The 24,660-nt window shown below is 35.3% G+C and overlaps 1 protein-coding gene across 2 annotated transcripts; it reads left to right on the top strand.

Moving 5' to 3' along the window:
- Nucleotides 1-11,459: 11,459 nt before the first annotated feature.
- LOC107961858 (uncharacterized) lies at nucleotides 11,460-18,168 on the top strand. Of its 2 annotated transcripts, none has more exons than XM_016898020.2 (8): nucleotides 11,460-12,474; nucleotides 12,697-13,290; nucleotides 13,666-14,292; nucleotides 14,941-15,107; nucleotides 15,202-15,697; nucleotides 15,941-16,576; nucleotides 17,232-17,398; nucleotides 17,499-18,168. In XM_016898020.2, exons 1-8 carry the CDS (start codon nucleotides 11,670-11,672, stop codon nucleotides 17,934-17,936), a joined length of 3,930 nt encoding a protein of 1,309 aa, XP_016753509.2. In that variant the 5' UTR covers nucleotides 11,460-11,669; the 3' UTR covers nucleotides 17,937-18,168. The 2 variants fall into 2 exon arrangements, 1 of the variants encoding a protein (XP_016753509.2); XR_001701455.2 differs by lacking the exon at nucleotides 17,499-18,168 and adding an exon at nucleotides 16,697-16,833 and having other exon boundaries at nucleotides 11,527-12,474.
- Nucleotides 18,169-24,660: the final 6,492 nt, after the last annotated feature.

Genomic DNA, 24,660 nt, shown 5'->3' with positions numbered 1-24,660 from the left:
AGGTGTGATTTACTTTCCATAAAGCTTTATTTTGCCTTTAGGATACAACAAGTCATAAAATAGTAAAAGAAAAGTAATGAATATAATAGGCCAATTTAGCTCGGTCTCACAAAAAAAAACCCAAAATAATAAAACAAAGTCCAAGTCTAGTCTAAAATTATATCATTTGGCTCGATCGGAATGACCCATTACTTGAAAAGGTTGAAGGTCCATCTACAAGCTTGACCCATATTGAAACATAATCTTCAAGGATATGCAATCTTAGATATGATATGCAATCTTAGAAGATATGATTTTGTAATCTTAGAGATTTAATTTGTAGATACCCTTTAATCTTAGCCGTTGATGTAATTGATCTGTATAGTTGGATTTGGAGAGACTCAACTATAAATAGAGGTCTCCCCCTTCATTGTAAAACACTGGAGTTTGGAGTAATAATAATTCTTAAGAGCATTCACTCAAATTTCTCCCTCTCTTGCGTTCTTATTTTCTGTGGCTTGTTCTTATTTTGTTCTTCGTTCATCTTCGTTTCTTTTTAAATTGCTTTCATTTGAGTTGGATTTTGGTGGAGGAATTTCATTGAATCTTCATATTGTGAGTGTTAGGCTGACTTAAGCGTTTTTTTAACCTTTTTTATTTATCCATTTAATTGTTTAATCATTAATTATTCTTTTACTTTTATTCGTTTATTTATCCATCAACTTTCTTATTTACATATTTTTCATTCATTTAACCATTCTTATCATTCTTTTATTTTCTTCCATTATTTATATACTTTATTTGTTTTTAATATTATGTCACATATGTTGTTTATTTTTTAAAAACTCGTGTTATAAATCATCCATTTTAAATTGTTTGATTATTTGCTTTAAAATTTTTTTCCATATATTGTCAATTGCACATTTTTTTATACTATCTATTTTATATACCATTTATTTTTAAGATGTTTTGTATAACTTGTTCTAAATTTCTTATTACACAATATTTATTTTTAAACTCATTTATATATTATTACTTTATATTACCTATTTTTATTTTTTTATATTATTTATTCCAAACATATATTACCTACTTTTTTTATATATAATTTATTTATTGATTTGTATATTGTTGATTTCAAATTTCTTTTTCCCTTGTTATTCATTTTCAAATTCATTATTTTTAAATTTGTTTACATTTTATTTTGCCTTATATTTTTTTTATTTCATACTCTTTTTTTTTAAATTCATTGGTCTTTAATTATTGATGCTAGTATTTAAATAATTGCCATTATGTATTTTATAAATTGTTTATTTGTATTTTCATATTGCCTTTTTTATCAAAGTTTTTACACATCGTTTTAATATTGCGTCAATTTTGCCCAATTTTAAAAAAGAAAACTTTTAAAAATAAGGCAATATTCGGTACTTTAGAGCTTTGAGAAAATCATGCCCTAACTTACTAGGTTTCGATTTTTTTGATCCAAATAACCGAATATCCTTTTTAAACTTTAATGCATGAGACAAGCTTAGTTTCGAGGGTTAAAATGTCGTATCTTAACTTACTGGGTGTGACATTTTATTACTTCGAGACAAGGAGGTCTTAACTTCAAATTCGATTTATTTAGGTTTTTAAAGAGGATCGTATTTTAAAATCTTTTCAAATTTTCAACATTAGGACATTAATTAATCAATTAGGTACCAATTTTTGGGCGTTATGAGGGTGCTAATCCTTCCTCGTGTGTAACCGACTGCCGAGCCCGTTTTCTTGAATTTTGTAGACCAAAATCATTATTTTAATAAATTAAAATGTTTTATTAAAATGATTAATCTCAAGGTGACCCGATCACACCTCGAAAAAAGATTCACGATGACTCCATTTTCATTTTAAAAGTCGACCCCGTTTTTCAAAATAAAAATGGTTTCGACAATGAAAATAGCATAATTTGAGTTTTTTTATAGGCACTGAATGATTATACATAAAAAAAAACGTATCCTTTGGTACATATATTTTGGCATAAGGTATATTTTTTCAAAGGTAAATTACTCAGATGATCACCTAATTTTTTACGCACTTTCATTTTGGTCACCGCTGAGTTGGGATGGGAGAGGTCAAAAATGTATTAGTTTGTGATAGCTTGAAAGAGACCTCGGTTATATTGAGTTGTAGTTCAAATCTTGTGGATTAACTTTGGTGTGACAAATATGCAAATTGATGAAACAACACTGGATGGTAGTGATAGAAAGCTTGTTGTGCAAGAAACAAAATAAAGTGAAATAAGAAATGATACTTGAGGTGTGATTTACTTTCCTTAAAGCTTTATTTTGCCTTTAGGATACAACAAGTCATAAAATAGTAAAAGAAAATAATGGAAATAGCATAATTTGAGTTTTTGTATATGCACAGAGTGATTATACATAAAAAAAATGTATCCCTTGGTACATATATTTTGGCGTAAGGTATATTTTTTTAAAGGTAAATTATTCAGACGATCACCTAATTTTTTACGCACTTTTATTTTGGTCACCGCTGTTAGAATAATCTTCTACTTTAGTCACCTGACTATTAAGTCATTAACGACGTCTGATGTACCATAGCACCTCATTGCCACATGTATTTTTTTCCACGTCAATAATCTAGGTAATTTGCAACCCTTTATTCATGTCATTTATCTCATTTCTTTCTATTATTATTCTTCTTCAACACATTGGGTTAAATGATCATAAACACTTACTTCTTTTTCCGGTTCTAGTTCTTCCTCAACAAACCAACTCACATAACAATTGGAAACTTTGCAAATTAGATAAGAAGAAGCAACATGCAGAACACGAGAATTCTATTGCCATTATAATTTTAAATTTTACAACTTGGGAAATTCTCAGTTTATTCCCTTTCATTTCATTACCCAAAAGTACCAATATTTACCAATCCCAGAAAAATTCTCAGATTTTCCCCACAAAAATCAGCTAACAAAGTTCATAACCTCAACATTCCCACATAATTTCCCAGATTTTCCCCTTCATTTCATTACCCAAAAGCATAACACCAACACAAACATACAATCCACAATAGCATAGTGGGATTTCAGTAGGTTAATCCACTACTACTGTTGAACTTCAATTCTCTACCCCTTTTCTCCCCAGGCTGAGACAAACCATAAAAAAGATGAGAAAGTAACTCTCAATTCTAGGGTTTCACCTTAAGGTAAAGAAAGTAAAATAAAAGGGTTTGCAATATTTCTTTTAAAATTACTTGGGCTATAAACGTGGAAAAGAAATAGATGTGGAAACGAGGCGGCGTGTTACATTGATGATTTGATGAATAGGCGATTAAAGTGAAAAATTATCCTAACGGTGATGATCAAAATGAAAATTTTTAATTTTGGACGATTAAAATGAAAGCGACTGAAAAGTTAGATGATCATTTGAGAATTTACCCTTTTTTTTCCATAAAAAAAATATGTTTCCTGAATGGACATGACTTTGGCCAAAAAAAATCTTTGATCATGTTCTTAGGGGAGCATAGGATTTTGTTGTGCAAGATTCATAATTAGTTTGTTTGTTCCTTTCTCTACCATAAATGAGAGTACAACAGAGAAGGTGTTCTGATTATTCTGTGAAAATTTAGAGCTGCGGAGGGCTCATTGTATTGAAACAAATAAAAATGAAACATTAAAAAGGATTATTTTCAAATGTCAAACAACCAAACTACGCGAACGAATTGTTTCAGGTTTTTTACAAAAATAATATAAAAAATAAAAATTACCAAAATGTTATAATTTTTTTTATTTACCAAAATATATATAATTTTTTTTTATTTACTAAAATATATCAAAAAAACCTGCAAAAAAAAAATCTGACCGATGTGACGGCACACTGGTCACGCCAATGGCATTGGCGGCACCAATGGTGCCAATACCATTGGCGGCACCAGTTGATAATAGGGGGGTCGGTGGTGGGGGGCAGAAGGAGAGGGAAAGAAAGAAAGAAAGGAGAGGAAAGAAAGAAAAAGAAGGAAAGAAAAGGAAAGGAGAAGAGAAAAAAAGAAAGAAAGAAGAAGAAAAGGAAAGGAGAAGAAAAAAGAAGGAAAGAAGGAAAGAAAAGGAAAGGAGAAGAGAAAAAAAAGAAGAAAAAGAGGGAAGGAAGGAAAAAAAAGAAAAAAGAAAGTAATTTTTTTATAAATTTATTTATTTTTGTAATATTTGTGTGTTTAAAATTTATGTTATGTACATTATAGTTATTTTATTATTTTATTTAGCATATATATTTTACGATATTTTTTAAAATAATAAAATGCGGATAAAAAAATACGAACAAATGGCCGAAGTAAGAGTGTATTAGTAAATTTTTTTAAAAAATTCAGAAATAATTTATACAAATAATTGAAACAAAATGTACTGAAATAATATAAAATAATAAAATACGGAAATAATATAGTTTTATTGAAAGTAGTAAAAATCGGGAAAATAATAATACGACCAAAGGGCAGGGGAAACGGTTTATTTCGGGTTTTTTTATCAAAATATTACAAAAAAATAAAAAAAAATACCAAAATATTATAAACTTTTTTTTATTTACCAAAATAATAGAGGAAAAAAAAAGGGTGATGGAGGGGAATAAAAAGGCGGCACTAATATGTGGCTAATTACCTTTTAATCCCTCATTATTTATTATTTTCTTTTATTCCCCCTTAACACACTAAATTAATAAATTTCAAACATTATGCACTGAAATAATGTAAAATTATAAAAGACTAAGTTTATAATATTTTTTAAAGTAATAAAATGCGGAGAAAAAAATACGAATAAATGACAGAAGTAAGAGTGTATTACTAACTTTTTTAAAATTCAGAAATAATTAATACAAAATATTTCAAAGAAAATGTACTGAAATAATTTAAAACAATAAAATACGAGAATAATATATTTTTATTTAAAGTAATAAAAATCGAGAAAATAATACGAGCAAAGGGCAGGGGTAAGGGTTTTTTTTTACACCAAATTAATTTAAATAACACACTAGATTAATAAATTTCAAACATTATGCACTGAAATAATGTAAAATTATAAAATTAGAAATTATGAAAATTTTTAAAGGAATAAAATACGGAGAAAAAAATACGAATAAATGGCCGAAGTAATATTTTTTTACTAACTTTTTTTTCAACTTGCAGGCATCGCATCGCAATGGCTCGATTGATTCGAAGCGATATTAGACACATATCTGATGCGGCTAATAACGCAGTACGATTTATTATTTATTAATCAGGAATTCTATTTATTTAAAAAGGATATACGCAGTATATACAAATAAATTATGTTATCGTAATATTTTTTCTGTAATTTAACACTATCAGGACTCGTTCCGAGTATTAAGGGGCTGTGTGAGTGTTTTAAAGATAGCTCCGGATGCACGATTGATGCCGTACCTGGAGCTAGCTGGATCTGGGTCAGTAGCATTGATCCGATCCTCCGACTTGTGCTTTGATTTATTATCAGCGCTAGTGGAGCGGTGACGTCCGGAGACCCATACTTTCCATTTCTGTGCGGGGAGTGCACGGTGACCTTGGAGGATGTTGCAGTCAGCTTGGGCTCCCAATTGACGGGAGTCCCGTAACGGGAGTATCTTCATTCACTGATCTGGCTGCAGTTTGCTATCAACTCCTGGGAGAGTCACCAGAGGACGGTGATAAATATTTTTCCGGCATAAAATTTACATGGCTAAAAGCTAAAATTAGACAATTATCAGCGACCGCCATTGAAGGTGAGTTGATGTCCGCTGCTCGAGCGCACATCATGCATATGATAGGGGCAGTACTCATGCCTGATGCAAACGGCGACAGTGTGCATTTGTCGTACTTGCCCCTGCTAGCTGATTTGTCCACTGCTAGGTCGTATAGCTGGGGTTCCGCCGTTCTAGCAACGCTGTACCGAGAGCTTTGTCGAGTGATGTCCCGATATACCGACTGAGGATTGAACAGCATGCCCGGAAAGGGGTAAGCTGCTATTCTAATATTCATGACATCTATTCTATTTCTATAACTTACTCACATGTTATCGGTCTAACTCGTTACAATGTTATTACTCATGCAGTTTATATGGATGCCATACCGGAGGCCGAAAATTACAAATGTTGTACTCTCGTCCGCACTCGTTGATTCCCACATATGGTGTACTAACACACCAATTATAAATTTCAACGTCGTCGAGTGGTATCACGGCGATCGGGTGCTTCGGCAGTTTGGCTGCATTCAACCTATCCTGGATCCGCCGTGCCAGTTGGGGGATGATCACGGCTTGACAAAGAGAGGAAGAGTTCAATTGGACTATAGAATTAAGCACCGCAAATTTGTCGCACTGTGGAACGATCGATTGCGCCGAATTCCTTAGATGGTTATGGCTACCGACCTGTAACCATCATTGGAGTATACACAATGGTACCATAGTTGCGGGAAGCCGTATTTACTTGGAGCGCAATCGACTGTAATCCCCCCGTACATTCAGCAAGTTAGGGGATTGGACACAGTGAGCCCGATGGATCCAGATTCGATGGCATATTATTCTCCGCAACTGGCAGAGCCCGAGCAGGACCTCCAGCCAGATCCCGGACAATCACAGTCAAATGTGGATTCACATGGATATCGTCCGGATTTGGTGGGTGGTGAATATTATCCGAGCTTCGCAGAGGGCGAATATGCCTATGAGTTTGAATTGTTTGGATCCCTCCGGTCGTAGTACGGCATGGTCGGCCTGTCCGACACGTATCCGCAGCATTATGGGACTCATGATGGTTCAAGTTCGGCGGCGGCGAACGAGCCACAGGACCTTTCCTCTATGTTTTTCACGCCCCCACCTGCGGATGATGAGGATGTTAGTCGTCGCCCAGGTCGTGAGCGTCGACCTCCGCGTAGGTATACCCCCGGACAACACCATCGAACCATCAATTGTAGGGGTTTAATGCACTTTTTGTATAAATTTAATATTTGTATTTTAGTTATTGCTTACTTCTGAATTTTATGTATAAATATCAATTATTCTATTTTTTCATTATATTAAAGCTCAATCGAATTATGAATGCCTCTATTTTCGATATAATCTTAATAATGCCACAACGCTCACATAGTATTTTATAACTTAATCTAGAAACAATTTGGATACAATTATAACTTAATCTGTATACAATTTGGATGCAATTTGGATACAATTATCTTTTATAACAATATACATAAAAATTTTACAGCATTAGCTCAATTTCGACCCGATCCCGACGACTGTCCAACATGAAAGTTTCGGTTAGGGCATTTATTCCGGTTATGACCACTTAACCTGCATATTCCACAACGCTTTCCGTCAGATTTCTCCCTAATGTTCATCTCATTACGGATTCTGCTTGACTGCGGATGACCCATTGGATTCCTCCGTAGCCCTCTGTCTGGGAGAAGCTCGAAAGTGATCGGTGGCACCTCCCACGTAGATAGGTCCGGCAGGACGGGGAACTCATTCTCCCAGACACGCAATGTGCGCTCCAGCGTGTACACATCATCGATATATTGTTCAGCATCAAGGTTGACTTTAGCACACGCTGACACGACATGCGCACAGGGATAATGAAGTGTTTCGAACTTCCTGCACTCGCACCGTCTGTTCTGGAGATCAACTCCGTAGGACCTAGGTTGACGACTGATGTTCTCAGTAACTCGAAACGTTTCCAGTTGTCGTGAATATATTTCCATGTTCATTGACCTCGCCAACCGACGGTTTACGACCATTGCATCCCTCATATGTTCGACAAACACATGTCCCGCCTGAATCTGGTCAACTTGCTGCTGACACATTCTTGGCATCAAAGTAGCCAACCTGTAGAAAGTAGAAGAAAATACCGATGCAATCGGAAGATGACGTGTTTTCAACAAGACAGCGTTGATCCCCTCGACTAAGTTTGTGGTCATGTGGCCATAACGAAAGCCCCCATCAAAAGTTTGAGCCCATTGCCACGGCTCCATTGTACGCAACCATTATCGAAAAGATGTGTTTGTCTGCCCCTCCATGTCACTCTCAAGTCGGATCATTCTTTGCCAGAAAATATGTGGCTCTAACTCGTACGCTGCATGCGTATTAACGAAAAATAAGTTCTAGTAAGTCGATAACATCAAACATTATAACTTATACTGAAAAGATAAGGTTATCATTTACCCATTGCCACGACTTGTCTCTTTTAGTCTGCATTCTTATCATCTTTATGGAAGTTAGACGCAATGCGACGAATGCACTAAACGGATCTCCACGGCACACCGGAACGCCTAATAGCTACAATTAAACCCTTCCCTCTATCGGAGATGATGCAAATGTTATCGTTCCTAATAACATACCTCCGCAGGTTTGTGAGGAAGAATTCCCAAGACTCTATGTTCTCTTTATCTACGATAGCAAATGCTATCGGGAGCACGTTTCTGTTACCGTCTTGAGCAACTGCAATAAGTAGTATCTGTGTATGTTTCCCATACAGCCATGTCCCATCCACTTGCACAAGTGGCTTGCAGTGGGGAAATGCCGGCACACATGGATTGAACGTCCAGAACATCCAATGGAAAATCTTTTTTGCCGGCTGTAACTGGTCATCCGGGCCGTAATATGGACTTGTCTACAACTTAATCATAGTCCCCGGTACATACTCCCGCATAGCAGCTATCCAACCTTGAAGCTCGTTATACAACGAATCGTAATCCCCTTACAGTTGCTCCATCGCCATCTGTTTAGCTATCCATGCCTTTCGATATGAGACTCGATACTGGAATCGTGCTTGCATTTTCGCAATGAATACCGAAACTTTAATGGTCAGCATGTCCTTCACCATTGGCATGATACACGTACAAATAGTTTTCGAATCAAGTTTTCCATGATCTTCTGTTATACATGTTGATGTGCATGTATGAGAACCAACAAATTTTTGTATCTCCCACATCTGAGAACTTCTAATGAATGCAGCTCGTACCCGCCAATTGCACCCTTCCGCTGCCTTCCAACACTCCCCAACATATATTGTCGGAGTAGACACGGAGACTTTATAATCCACCGATATCTTCATGCTGTACCGTTTAATGGCATATACGCACTCTTTTTTACACCTGAATCTCTGGCCTATGAATAACTCATCATCATCAGATGTTACGGCCAGCCCGTGAGAATGAACTATTTCAGGGTACTCCGGAAACTCAGCTACATACGTTGCGTCGGGGTTTATGAGCGACATATGTGGCCCAGGATTATTGTGTATCACAATACGCCGCATCTACTCCCTGACCGAAGAAGCGTTAATGCCTTCATCGTTGTTGACATCTTCATCGTCAATATCATCAGGTACATCGTCCACATTGGGATCACCGTCACTATCGACCTCTTCATCCCAATGATCGCCACCACCTTCTTCTTCGCCAGCACCAACCATGTCAACATCGGGTGTAATATTCAGGTCGATATCGATCCCACCCATAGTTGATTCACTATCAACGTATGATATTGGAGCCACCATCCACGGTTCTTCAGCCTCATCTTCTTCATCCGATGCATTAACATCTTCATTTTGCTCCATACCGACTAACTCAGCAAATAAGTGAATCGGTGCATTCTTCTCACTCCTATTCCCACAGTAGAGATCAACCATTGTCTCCATGTCTTCGTCGTCTACAAGTTCCATTTCGACGAATTTGACCGGATTTGTCGAAACTGGAAACTTGTAGAAAATTTTTGATATCCTTCTCCCACAACGTCTATGAATTTTTGCATTAATCATTGCCTTCATTTCATCGAACGATACATTTCTATTAAATCTCATTGCTATTTGTTGCCGACATTCAAATACACATCCAACACTTGTTGTCAAGATGACTCCATTGAAATAAACGCATACAAGAAACTTAGCATCCATATTCAATATTTAATCTGTCAAAAAAAATTAAAATCTCATAAAAATTCTCGAACGGTAACTAAATTACTTAAAAAAAATTTAATGTTTCAATATGCAATTTTGTACATGAAAACCGTTTAACCACTAATCCTTATAACTAACACACTAATAATATTAATAATTTTATACTCAAAATAATACACACTAAAATTATTAATTTTACTAAAAATAATAACTAACTAACTAACTATAATAATACTAGTTTTTTACTAACTAGTTTATTTTGGTAAATAAAAATAATAAGTAACCATAATAATAATACTAGTTTTTTGATAACAATAATATTATTAAGTTACATCTTAATATATTAATAACATCTTAATACTAACAACAACAACAACAACAACAACAACAACAACAACAACAACAACAATAATAATAATAATAATACTAACTAATACTATTATTTTGAGTTTTATTAATCTTAATAACTAAACTAAAACAAAAAATATTACAAAATATACAAAATAATAACAACAATATAATCAATTATTTTTAAAAAATACCTTCTTTTTCTCTCTTTTTCTCTTCTTTTCCCTAGCAACTCTTTTTTTTTTCTTTTGATTTTTCTCCCTTCAGCTGGATAGATCTTGGTTTTATAATACGAATAGTGCCGCCAATCAGTATGGCACCATTGGTGCCGCCAATGGCATTGGCACCATTGGTGCCGCCAATGGTTTTGGCACCTTTGGTGCCACCAATGCCATTGGCGTGACCAAGGTGCCGTCACATCGGTCAGATTTTTTTTGCAGGTTTTTTTTGTTTTTTTGATATATTTTGGTAAATAAAAAAATTATATATATTTTGGTAAATAAAAAAAAGTTATAACATTTTGGTAATTTTTTATTTTTTTATATTATTTTTGTAAAAAACCTAATTGTTTCAACTGTGAAACCATGTCTGGTCAAAATTTCATTGATGAACAGTTACGCGCGGCCTTCCAACCATAAAATAATATTTTTATGGGTAAACTACAAAAATAGTCACTTTTGTTTGCCTCAGATTATATTTTAGTCACTTATGTTTGAAATGTTACGTTCTAGTCACTTGCGTTATCGTTTTGTTATGAAGTGGTCACTCTACTATTGAACTCCATTACCTTCCTAACGGTAATCTTACGTGGCAGTCCAAATGGGTTTTAAATGCCAACTTAGATGTCCAGTTGTTGGAATAAAAATAGGTTTTTAATTAAATAAATTCAATTTGGATTGCCACATAGGACATCCAAGTTGGCATTTAAAACCCATTTGGACTACCACGTAGGACCGCCATTAGGTAGGTAACGAAGCTTAAAGATAGAGTGACCACTTCGTAACAAAATGATAACGTAAGTGACTAAAACGTAACATTTCAAACATAAGTGATTAAAATATAATATAAGACAAACAAAAGTAACTAATTTTGTAGTTTACCCTATTTTTATAACGCATCGAATGGAAAACATTTGCCCAATTGTTTACAGCTCCGTACGAGAAAAACTAAAATGGGATCAAATTGACCAGTGTTTAATCTTGCATGGTAATGATGATAAGACCTAGTGGAAACTGGTCTCCACATAATAGAAAACTATAAACAAAGACCCAAATGAAAAAGTAGTCAACTTGCTTTCGCTGCCATCTGTTTTTAAGTTTAGCTTTCACTGTTTGGACGACCTTTCAGTTTCCTGGGTATTTTCTTTACCCTTTTTCCTTTTCTGGGAATCATCTCTGTTTTCAAGGGGAAAAACAAATGAATGATATTGATGATATCTCAGCTGATTTGATCCTGTTAGAATCCCAATGGAAAGGCCTAGTAAACACCCTCGAAAAGCTCCAGTGTGAGGGTGGTTCTTCTTCAGTCTCTTTACTTGCTCTTCAATGCCGAAAGATGCAGGAACTTTCCAGCTCAATCCAAAGTGGAATCCGAACACGTTTCGATGTGCTTCGGTACAAAGAAATTGAGATAGGGAATAGACTCAAAGATCTTGAATTGAGAGAAAATGAATTGGGTAAGCGTTCAAAGTTTAAACTTGACGAGGTGTTGATCGGAGAAGGTTCTTCTTTACTGGGTTTGAAGTTTATTGTCAGTGATGATGGGGAAAGGTTGTTGATGTTCTTGAATGCGCATGAAAATGAACACGGAAAGCTTGCCGATGAGGTTTATAATGTACTTAAAATGTCTAATAATCCTGGAAAATTGGTTTGGCAGGCTGTTAAAAGGGTTTTCATGGAGCAAAGAAATGTTGGGGTTGAGACAAATGTGGAAAGAAGAAGTTGTCTGGTTTTGTTGGAGGCCTTGATGAGAGCTAGGCCCGGGATTAAAAAAGGAGTTCAAAAACAAGCAATTTTTGCGGCAAAAGCATGGAAGATAAAGAAGGGGATGCAGGGCGAGGATGATATGGAGATTTTATTGTTTTTGATGCTTGTGGGTGCTTTTGGATTGCTTGGTCAATTTAAATCCAACGAAATTAGGAGTCTTTTTAAGAGGGTTGCACAGCATAAGCAAGCTTCCTTGTTGGGTCATAGTCTTGGACTTTTTGAGAAGGCTGCCCCTGGTAATCTCTCTTTACTTTGTCATGTCATGTAAAATTATGTTCGATCAGCAACTTGCCTAGTTGATATTCTTATGTCTCCAAAAGAAAAAGAAAAACATTTAATGATCATGGGGTTTCCTGAGTCAATTGAGATACGTTAATCATATTGTTCCTTTTGGTGGTAAAACTTCCATTTACCTTCTTTTTCTGTGCTCCCAATTTTTTGTGATTTTGTCTGTTCAGATAGCTGCATCCTCCATTCCCAAGTAAAGATGGAGCAATTGGGTGAGGTTTCAAATGTGATGTCTGAGGCAATAGATGATACAAAGATCAATTCTTCTTCTCCATCTTCTGCTGATTTAAGATTTATTGCAAGTACAGATGCTGATAGATTGTTGATGTTTTTAACTGAGCATGAGAATGATGACAGGATTGGTAATGATGTTTACAATGCACTGAAAACGTCAGGGAAGCCAGCAAAATTGGTTTTGAATGTAGTTAAAGCTGGAATCTCAGAGAGGGCAAATATAGGAGTTCAAAGAGGGGTGGTCAAGAACAGTTGTGTAATTCTGTTGGAGCAGTTGATGAGATTGAGGCCAGTGATTAGTCAGAAATTGAGGAAAAAAGCTGTGGGAGTAGCGCAACAATGGAAAGGAAATATAAAAGATAATGGCATTTATGATAAAGAGATTTTGGTCTTTCTGATGCTTGTGGGTGCTTATGGATTGACTAGTGAATTTAATATCAAAGAAATTGAGAGTCTGTTTAAGAGTGTTTCTCTGCATAAACAGGCTCCTATATTGAGTCCTATCCTTGGTTTCGTTGACCAAACCTTTGGTAAGTGTCTTTTCATTGCTCCCATGCAGAGTTGTATCATTGGTTTTGTTGGTGAAATCCCTACAGAAAACATTTTCATTTTACACACTTTAAATTTTATGACCTTTTTGCCTGTTCATTGGCAAATTTGTTTCTTTTACTACTTAGATTTTGTTAAACAATCAGGATTTTCATTTTAGGTTTAATAGTTCTTCATCCTTGTTCTTGATTTAATCAATCAGTGATTGTAATTTGTACATGTTTTTAAATAAATGGAAAGGTACACATGTCCTTATAGTTTGTGAAATTTATGGATTGTTGTTTTTCATTCTTGTGATTCTACATTCTGTTACTAGTGTGTTATTATGCTCACAAGTTGATATTCTAACAATTCAGTGAGAGATATCTATCATTCTCAAGTGAAGATTGAGCAATCTGAAGCAGACAATTTTCAACTGGATAGCTCCATTCCTTCTGAACCAAAGTTTGAGCAGCATATTGATTCTTCATCTACTAGGTCTTGGCCTGAGCTAAAGTTTCTTAGTATCAATATGAACGCAAGAGGTTTAACGCTATTTCTGTCTGAGCGTGTGGAAGATCATAATCTAATGCGAGGCGAAATTTCCAATGCACTTCTATTGGCCCTGGAACCTGCAAAATTAGTATTGGATGCATCATCATTTTTTTATCGTTCAAAGTCAGGGGATGGGTTTAAGGGAATAGCCTTATCCAATGCAAGAAAGAGTTGTATTCTTTTGTTGGAGCAGTTAGTGACATGTTCAGTCCAGATCGAACCCCATGTGAATGAAGAAGCTCTTAAGCTAGCGGTTGAGTGGAAAGGAAGAATGGATGAGAAGTACCCACAAGGTGTGATGGCATATGGTTTCTTGCAGTTTATAATCACGTACCGGTTGAAGTCTTCTTATAACGTTGATGAACTCCTTTTTCTTTTGGTAACTGGAAGTGAGTATAGACAGTCTCCTGATCTGTGTCTGGCTCTTGGTTTGGCTGATAAGGCATCGAGTGAGTTTACTTTCTATCCTGATCTTTCTTAGGATATTGTTCTAGATGCTATATATACTAAGTAGCTTCTTGATATTGTTACTTCTTTTAGCTGTTTTCTTTAGGTTGTTGTTTTCTTATCTGCAGAGCTTATATTGATGCCTTGAGTTGATGCATTGTGCATTGACTAGAACATGGACGTAAGATGTGTACAGCTATTTTACATCTTTTGACTAATTTCAATTCTTGGAAACATAATATCTTTACTGCTTTCATGCTACAGTGGTTGACTGGTTGCAGTATGATTCTGAATGGTCAATAAATGGGATTGGCAGATCAGTATGTTTATATATTTAGTTGTTCATAGTTCTTCAGACCTCTGTTTTATTTTCGCTGTTCATTTTAAAATTTGAAACTGAAGAAGCTATTATAGAAACCTAAAGCATCACCGGGATTAGAACCAAGCTCCACAAAAGTCAATTTTCGATAAGTATTACATGCTGTTGTCTAGTTGTCATCTTTCTCATTCTTTTGCATTGGAAATTTTTCCTATTTATAAACTATAAAGCTATTAGTAAGTCGACACTGTGCTTTTTCTTTCAGTAATAGTTTTCTAGTCTCTTTAATGGCATTCTGATTAGAACTGCACTATTCGGTTACATTTGACAGTCCTTATCGAGACCCTTATAAATAAGAATCTACGGCTTGAGGCTATTACATATATTTGTGCTTTCGATCTTGCTGACAAGTTCCCTCCTGCACTCCTTCTGAATGCCCACTTGAAGTATTCGAAGATGAGAAAATACCGGAAGGGCAAAAAATCAAATATGAAACTGGTAACCTTTGCACTTATTGTGTCTCTGTATTCTCAATGGTTAAGCTGGTGTCCTACATTATATCTTTATGACTTTTAACTCAACATGCTGGCAGAATGAGACCATAGACCAAGAAATTGCGATTATGAGAAGAGTCATTAGATGCATTGCAGATCACAAGCTTGAATCTCTATACCCTCCTCAGGATCTTGAAAACTATATCCTGCATCTGGAAAGGCAGAAAGAACTGGGGAATGATACAGCACAAAGAGAAAAGCAGAAAGCAGAGAAGAAAAAGGATTTGCCAGTCCCTTTAACCAAAGCTAAAATGCAGCAGGACGGTGAACTTAATCGGCCCTGCATCAATATGTCAGCTGAGGCTGCACCAAGCCTTTTTGCTGGTGCTGGTGGCAATCTTCACTTAAAACCATCACCGCTTGAGCAACCAATTCGCCCGATTGCTGATCAATCTGTGCCTTGTAGTTTGTCGGTCTCTGCTGCTTTTTGTGGAGACACAAGCTCATTTAATTGGCAATATGGGTGTGAAATCGGTGATCCCTGGAGCTTGGAGCATTTCACTTCAACTAGAGCAGTCGACAAGGCTGCCCCTGGTAAAATCTTTTGTTTTTTTTTTTGTGGCTATTTTTGCTTTTAATTCTTTTTTTACCAAACAAGATCATAATTCTTGGTTTAGATCCTTTTATTATTTTATAATTAAATAATTTTGATAGCATGAAAGGTCTTGCACACGCTTAGAGTTTAGCAAGTATCTTTTTTGGTTTTCTATTCTTTTACTCTAAATTTTCACTTACGAGTTCGATATATGCTAATTAGTTGATTCTCGAACCATACAGAAAGCAGTATCCATCATGCTCAAGTAATGATTGACCAATGTCAATCAGACAATTTTCATTCAGATGCCTTTGTTCCTTCTGAAGCAAAGTTTAAGCATTATACCACTTGTTCATCTACTAGTTATGGGGTTGACCTACAATCTTATAGCACCAGTATGGATGCAATGGGTTTAATATTGTTTCTATGCAAGCATGTGGAAGATCACAATTTTATGCGCTGTGAAATTTCTGACGCTCTTCAATTGGCCCCTGATCCTGCTAGACTTGTTTTGGATGCAATATCAACCTTTAATATACCAGAGTCATCGAATACTCACGAAAAGAAGTGGAATGGGTCTAATTCTGGAAACTTATGCCATGTGAGAAAAAGTTGCATTCTTTTGTTGGAGCAGTTAAGGACATTTCCATTCCAGATTGATCCCCATGTAAACGAAGAAGTTTTGAAGCTGGCTTTCGATTGGAAAGAAAGAGCACTGAAAGGTGTGGTGGCCTATGGTTTCTTGCAGCTGATAGTCACCTACTCTTTGATCTTTGCTTACGAAGCGGATGAGCTTTTTGGTCTTTTGGTAATAGCAAGCGAGTATCATCAGTCTCCTGCTTTGTGCCTGGCTCTTGGTTTGACAGATAAGATCCATGGTTAGTCTACTTTTTCTAGTTTATCCTTGCCCTTGTTTTAGTTGATTCTTTTAGCTGTTAGATGAAGTTATCCTTGTCCTCTCTGCTTAGCTCTCACATATTGCTAATTTATAACGACAGCTTCTGATGATGAGGCGTAGTGCAGGAATGTCCCCTAGAATGGGTTATTTCTATTGAATCTAAGATGCTAGTGGAGTTCTTTGGTTGCATCCTGTACTTGATTGGCACATGAAAGGAATCAAAGGGGGTCCTTATTGGTAAAATATTAGCTTGTTATTTTTCAGAATCATCTAGATTTTGGTTTCTTTCATGCATTCAATGTCAGATTGAAATATATGAAGGTCAAATAATTGAGCTGAAGGTAAGAACAAATTGAGAAAATATATTATGTTCTGGTAAAGAGCATTCAAATTTGATAGAACTCCTTAGAAGGCGTCAAGAAAATATACCGTATAAGAAAATATATTATGTAGTGAGTTTCTGATAACTACCAATCTTGTTGTCTCTTTGTCATTTCATTTGGTCATTTGCTTGGAAATATTATGATATCTATGAATTGGAAAACTAACCTATGAAGTTCGGTGGTGACTTTTTATGAGCATAAAACCTGACGGTAGTCTAATGCCACCTGCAAAATCTGCTTTAAATTTGACAGTTTTGATCGAAACACTTGTAAAGAAAAACCTACGGCTCGAGGCTATTGGATACATATGTGCATTAGATCTTGTTGACAAGTTCCCACCTGCACAGATTCTGAAAGCTCACTTGGAATATTTGATGCAGAGTGTGCATCAAGAGGCCCAAAAATCACATTGGAAACCAGTAAGTTTTCCTTATTTCTTTATATTCATGCGTGCTCAAAGATTTGCTGGCTAATGAGCTATCATACTGTGTCCGTGTTTTTATTTGAATGGTCTCACAGCGTCAAATTAGAGATAAAAAAAAAGGTGCGGTGGGAAAAGTCATCGGATGCATTGCTGATCACAAGCTCGAAAAACTATTCCCGCGGAAAAAACTGGAAAACTACATTAGGCACCTGGAAAAGCAGAACGCGGATGCAAATGTTGCTGCACGAAAGGAGAAGCAGAAAACAGGCCGGAAGAAAACACCGAAAGCCCCATCTGCAAATACGAAGCCACAACATGAGTCTGGAACTAAGCTACCCTCCCCGACCACCAGTTCTACTACTGGTTCCACTACTAAACTGTCACCTCTGCAGCTACTCGAAACCTTCTTTGCAGATCAAGCCGTATCGCATGGGTTACGGGACTCTGCTACTTTCTCCGCAACCTCAAACCTAGTAAGTGATAATCAGCAAACGGATGTGGCCGCCATTAACGATGATGGGAACTCTGACTAGGATTGAAAGGAGCAAAACTCAATGAATATTTTGCACCGTGAGCTTGCTGTTGGGCTTTGGTCAATGTTTGATTTGTATGGGAGATCATGGAACCTTGCTTGACGGTTATATTACAAATGTTTGATGTGGGTTTGTTTACATTTTTCCTTTCAAAAAGTTAAATAAATAATTAACGAATTCATATAACTATTAATTATTCTATTTTATGATAAAGAGTATTATGATTGGGATATTGAAATTGACTTTTTTTTTCCCAGAAATTGAAAATTGATTATGAAAATTTAACATTTTTTTATTACTAAATTATAAATATTTAATTTGTATTTCAAAAAATATATTTTTATATAACTTAAGATTAACTACAGAATATAATTCTATTATATTGTAAGAGCACATTTTGAAAATTGAAATTAATTGTTTCACAATTCTACTAACATTGATAAATTATTTCAAAAGTTTGGATAAAATTTCTTAAGAAAATTTAGCAAGGTATAAAGTAATTGGATAAAAGTGTAATTATTAGGATGGTAGTTAAATTTTATTGTAATTTTAAAAAAAGAATTGTATTTCCCTAAACGTATTTGACATATAGTGTAATTACATTATAATTTATTATGTATGTTTGGTAGTACAAATTATAATTATATAATTACATAATTAAAAAAATAATTATTATAAAAAGTATCAATACAATAAAAGAAATTTCTAAACGACTAACACAAATTAAAATCAAATGATCATAAGTAATATATTATCCAAGAAAGTAGTCAATAATACGGTTAATAATAAAAATAACAATAAAAATAAACATCATATGTAATTTTATCTAATTTCTCAAACATTCCATATTTGTTGGGTTATTCCTCTTTAACATTTTAACATGTACTCATCATTTCCTTCTTCCATTTGCTTTTCACAATATGGATTACCCAATTCTACCTACGAATGAAGTTATGAAATATGCACCATGCTTGATAAGTGCTAAAAGTAGCATGTTTTAATATCATTCTTAATGCAATTTTGGATGATTATTTAATGTTAATGGTGAATTTTATGCTCCTAATCCTTTAAATTCATGTTTTTGTACTTAGAAGAACATTTGGGAGAAAAAGGAGTGAAAATCGGAGTAAGCTACAGAAGTCACATGGGCTGACCCATTCCACATGTCCTAGCCACATGACCGTGTGGGTCACACGATCATGTGGTAGGCCATGTCAATTTCGCGAATTTGCACCCTAAACTGTGGGAAATCACGTTTTTTAGGTTTTTCGGGCATTCTAAGACGTATATATGACAAAAATAAGAAGATATGAGTGAGCCGTAATATAACATTTAAGAAAACAACTCGAAAAACACCATTAAAGCTGAATCTGAAGTAGATTTCTGTCAAGATTGAAGATTCCCAATTGATTTCTTAGGAGATTATAACGAGTTTCTTTATTTCTTTCGGTTATACTGTGTCTTAGATGTTTTTATTTTCATGTATGAACTAATTTTCTAAATACCTAGGGAGATGAACCCTATGATGGATTCTATTGTTTGATTTTTATTTTATGCAATAAATACTTAGATCTTGTTCTCAATTATGTGTGCTTAATTCTTGGTTTGATATTTCTAGATTATTGATGCATGTTTGATGTGATTAAATCAGAGGAGGGATAGACCCTGTTTAAGAGTAGATTTTGTGGAATTGAGTGGAATTGCATGCAATCCTAAAAATAGGATGACATAAATCTACCGGATTAGAGTCAAATTTAATAGGGGAATTCATAAATCGAGTTAATGCAAAAATAAGAGTTTTTAATTAAAAAGAAATTTTAATTAATCAACCTAGAGTTAGTTGCTCTTAGGCCTAGTTTAGTAATGTTTCTCAAAAGTGCTTTGGGAGAAAAAACACTTTTGGGGAGAAGCTAAAATTTTCAGCTTTTAAAAAAAGTGCTTTTGGGCCAATTTTTGGCTTTGGAGAAACACTTTTTCTCTAAAAAAAACAGCTTGTTTAGGAATGCCCTTATCCCAAAAGTGCTTCTTGAAAGATATATTAGCATAGTTTAGGGATTTCTACAGATCAAGATATTATAAAAGAACTGTGTAATTTAAATTAATAATGACAAATAAAATCTAGATGAATTCTTTTCTGGGTATTGTTTGGCTTCTTGGTTTTTACTCGATTATTTTTGTGTTTTGTTCTTTACCGTGTTCATTAGTTAATTAATTTAGTTATTTTTAATTTTTAATTAATCACTAAATTTATTCAGTTAAGTAATAGAAAGACAGTAATTACTAGTACTTTTAGTCTTCGTGGGAACGATATCTTTACTCACCATTCCTATATTATTAATTGATAGGTGCACTTGCCTTAGTCAAAATTTTAGTTAGTTTCGCGACGCATCAAGTTTTTGGTGTTGTTGCCAGAGACAAGAATATTAGAAAATTTTTATTTCCATTAATTTAGTCATTTTTATTTTTATTTTAATATTTTTATTTTTAATTTAATTTTTAATTTACTTGATTATTACAGGTTCTTTTAGTTTATGACTAGAGGCAACCCATTAGAACTAATTTTTCGATAGTGAAATAGAAAACACAACTCGCAGAAATCGTAGAGAAGTTAGAAAAGCAAGACAAGGTCAACAGATTTTAATAGACGATTAAGAGCAAAATGATATTATTGTGGAGATGGATGATAATAAAAATAATCAGCAACCTCCTGCACATCCTATTCCTCAGACTATGTATGACTATGCTAAGCCCACTCTGATTGTGGCTGAATTGAGTATTGTCAGACTGACTATTGCTGCAAACAATTTTGAGATTAAGTCGAACACAATTTAGATGGTGCAATAGTATGTTCAGTTTAATGAGTTTCAAGGTGAAGATTCGAATGCTCATTTCACTAATTTTTTGGAGATCTGTGACACATTTAAGATTAATGGCGTTACTGATGATGCCATATGCTTACGATTGTTCCCATTCTCTTTGAGGAGCAAGACAAAATAATGGTTGAATTCACTTCCATGGGGTTCTATCACTATTTGGGCTCAGATGACTTAGAAGTTTTTGTTCAAATATTTTCCATCAGCTAAAATAGCTAAGTTGAGGAATGACATCTCTTCTTTGGTTCAATTTGACATTGAGACACTTTATGATACATGACAGAGATTTAAGGAGTTGTTGAGAAGGTGTCATCATGAACTACCTTTGTGGCTCCAAGTTCAAATTTTTTACAATAGTTTGAGCCCCTCAATTAGATAGATGATTGATGCAGCAGTTGGCGGAACATTGAATAACAAAACATCTGAGGCAACTCAAAAGTTTATTGAGGAGACGTCACTGATTAATTATTAGTGGCAAGTTATGAGAGTAAAACCTGCTAAGGCAACCAAAGTTTTTAATATTGATGCAATTTGTATGTTGGTGAGTCAGGTTGGAGCTATTGGCAAGAAAATTGATGGTTTGAATTTTTCTAAGCAGGTAAGTCCTGTAATGCAATGTGATGTGACTGGAGCGGGGATGATTAATCTAGAATATTCACCTTTCAAGTCTAACATGAAATATGAGCAAGTCGACTTTATGGGTAATAATTCTAAACCTCAAAATAACCCCTATAGCAATAGTTATAATCCAGGATGGAGGAATCATCTGAATTTTTCATGGGGTGGTCAAGAAAATCAAATATCACAACCCCCTGGGTTTTCAGTAACCTTGTCAGTAAGAAAAGAAATCGAATCTGGAAGAGATGTTGAATAAATTTATTTTAGTGTTAGAAACTAGATTCCAAAACACTGAGATAACTTTGAGTAATTAACAAACATCTATTCAGGGCCTCTAGAATAAGGCTAGTCCGCTTGCTAAGTTGGTTTCAAAAAGACAACAAGGCAGTTTACCAAGTAACACTGAAACCAACCCAAAAGAAAAAGCCCATGCAATCGTTGTATGAAGTGAGAATGTGTTAGTCGAGCTTGAAAAGAACATGAAATTATACGCTGTTGAGAAAAATGATGGGGTTAACGAGATCAAGAAAGAGTATAAGCCGGTGGTCAGAGAATACAAACCACCAATTCCATATCCGGCAAAAGTGAAGAAAGATCGTATGAATGAACATTTATGTTAAATTTCTTGAACTTTTTAAAAAAATTGCATATTAACTTACCCTTTGTTGAAGCCCTTTCATAGATGTTAAAGAATACAAAATTTTTAAAGGAGCTGTTAAGAAATAAAAGGAAGACGAACTGTCTACTGTGGAGCTTAATTAGGAGTGTTCGACCATTCACGAAAACAAACTACCCACCATGTAACACCCCTAACCAATATCTGACGCTGGAATAGGGTTACGAAAAATTACTAGACTTACAGTTCAATCAATCAAACATTTCATGTACATTTCTCATTCAAATCAAAAACCATTCATAATAAATCATATGGTCCCTAATACGAGCCCTTGAGGCCTAAAATAAACGTTAAAAATGGTTTGGGACTAAACCGAGTACTCAAGAAATTTTTCAAAAAACATGGAAAATTTTTAAAGGTGTAGGGGAGACACGCCCGTGTGGCCAGGTCGTGTGTCTCACATAGCCAAGAGACACACCAGTGTTCAGGTCGTGTGAGCATTCAAAATAGGGAAACACGACTGTGTCTCAGCTTGTGTCCGTACCTGTGTAAGACATTGACTTGGGTCACACGGTCAAACCACACGCCCGTCTACTAGGCCATGTACCTTTCAAAGCCTCACACGCTGTTACATGTCTCGATCCAAACAACATTTCTTCGCGAACGGAGGTTGGCGCGTTACTTTCAACATCGTCGGAGTCTGCTTGATTGAAATCCATTACTATATGAAAACATGATTTAAACTGTCAGGAGATATCACACTATCACAGGTTATATAATGGCATGTATAGCTAGACTCACATACGCTACGTTAGTCCGAAAATCGACTAAATCGTAGCTCTGATACCAATAAATGTAACACCCTTAACCCATATCCGACGCTAGAACAGGGTTATGAAGCATTACTGGATTTATAGTTCAATCAATCAAACATTTCATGTACATTTCTCATTCAAATAAAAAACTATTCATAATCAATCGTATGGTCCCTAATACGAGCCATCGAGGCCCAAAATAAACGTTAAAAATGGTTCGGGACTAAACCGAGTACTCAAGAAATTTTTTGAAAAACATGGAAAATTTTCAAAAGGGCAAGCGACATACGCCCATGTGGCCAGGCCGTGTGCCTTACACGGCCAAGAGACACACTCGTGTCTCAGGCCGTGTAGCCATCCGAAATAGGAATACACGGGCGTGTTCCAGACCGTGTCCATGCCCATGTAACTCACTGACTTGGGTTACACGGCCAAACCACACGCTCGTGTGCCAGGCCGTGTGCTAGGCCGTGTGAAAACTAGAGGGTATACTGACTTGTGCCATATGTCCAAGCCTCACGCCAGTGTGCTAGGCTGTGTGAAGCTACTGACTTATTTTCTATAGAAGTTACAGGGGACACACGGCCGTGTCACCTGGCCGTGTGTCACACACTGCTGAGACACACACCCGTGTCTCTGCCTGTGTGGACAAAAATAGGCTATTTTCCAAACCATATTTCTCACCCAAATTGGTACCAACTTAAACACAACCATTTTCATATAACCAAGGCCATAATTAGACATTCAAAACTAACCAATATTAAGCTTATAACATGTAATATCCACACATAAAACACAATGTCCATAAGCACATTAATTGACCACTTATAATCATGCAAACTATGTATCTCAAACATACCTAAATGGTCAAACACATACATGCATCATTGTGCCTGTAACTTAACATGTATGCCACTTATCAAACTCAACCATTTGGTACCCAAAATACCAATTCACAACCAAGGCATTCACATGACAACCATACATCACATACAATAAGGTTATTTACATATTTACATAACAAAATATACCAAATTCAAGCCAAATCAAATGACTGAATACATGACAACACACATAGGCTACCATTAGCCAAAATGACCAATACATGCCATTAAACCCAAAATATAATATCAAAAGTACCAAAATAAGCGTCTAATAGTGTGACGAGATCTCCGACAACTTTCAACCTAAAAGAGCTTCTGAAACACTATAAACCATGGAAGAAATAAATAGAGTAAGCAATTAAGCTTAGTAAGTTTGCATAACACATAATTTAACTTACCATTTAACCACAATTCAGGTAAGTAACTCAAAGCATAACACAATCCAATTTGGCCAAAGCCTAACACATGATCATTAACCAAGTTAGCTATGTATTCATTTAAAAACCAAGAATCATGTATAAATTCATCAATTATATAAATTCCATGTACTTGTAACTTCTATACCGTGTATCCGTATATCATATAAACCATTTTCATGTAAATACCTGTACTAGTTTGTATCGAACTCAAATAAACTCGTAACTGAATTGTGCCTGTTGAACCACTTAGAATATTGGTAGATACGCGGGTAGTACACACGAGGTGTATTGAACAGTAATCTGTCAATTCCTGTACGTGTATGCTCATACGAGCTGTAAACGGTAAGCTCCCCCGAGCTAAATAACGGTAAGCTCATACAAGCTGAGAATCGGTAAGCTCTCACGAGCTGTAAATCGGTAAGCTCATACAAGTTGTGGCATGTCCGCAACACATGCAGGACCTCAACCAAAATGGTAACATTAATGATATTTCATTTGT

The sequence above is a fragment of the Gossypium hirsutum genome, chromosome D11 (assembly GCF_007990345.1).
Source record: "Gossypium hirsutum isolate 1008001.06 chromosome D11, Gossypium_hirsutum_v2.1, whole genome shotgun sequence".
In the NCBI taxonomy this organism is placed as follows: domain Eukaryota; kingdom Viridiplantae; phylum Streptophyta; class Magnoliopsida; order Malvales; family Malvaceae; genus Gossypium; species Gossypium hirsutum.
This window is presented reverse-complemented; position numbering and strand designations above follow the sequence as displayed.

Coding starts and splice junctions, on each gene's coding strand:
- LOC107961858 (XM_016898020.2), top strand. CDS start 11,670: ATGAATGATATTGATGATATCTCAGCTGATTTGATCCTGTTAGAATCC. Junction 12,475..12,696: donor TTTTGAGAAGGCTGCCCCTG/GTAATCTCTCTT, acceptor TTGTCTGTTCAG/ATAGCTGCATCCTCCATTCC. Junction 15,108..15,201: donor AAAAATCAAATATGAAACTG/GTAACCTTTGCA, acceptor ACATGCTGGCAG/AATGAGACCATAGACCAAGA.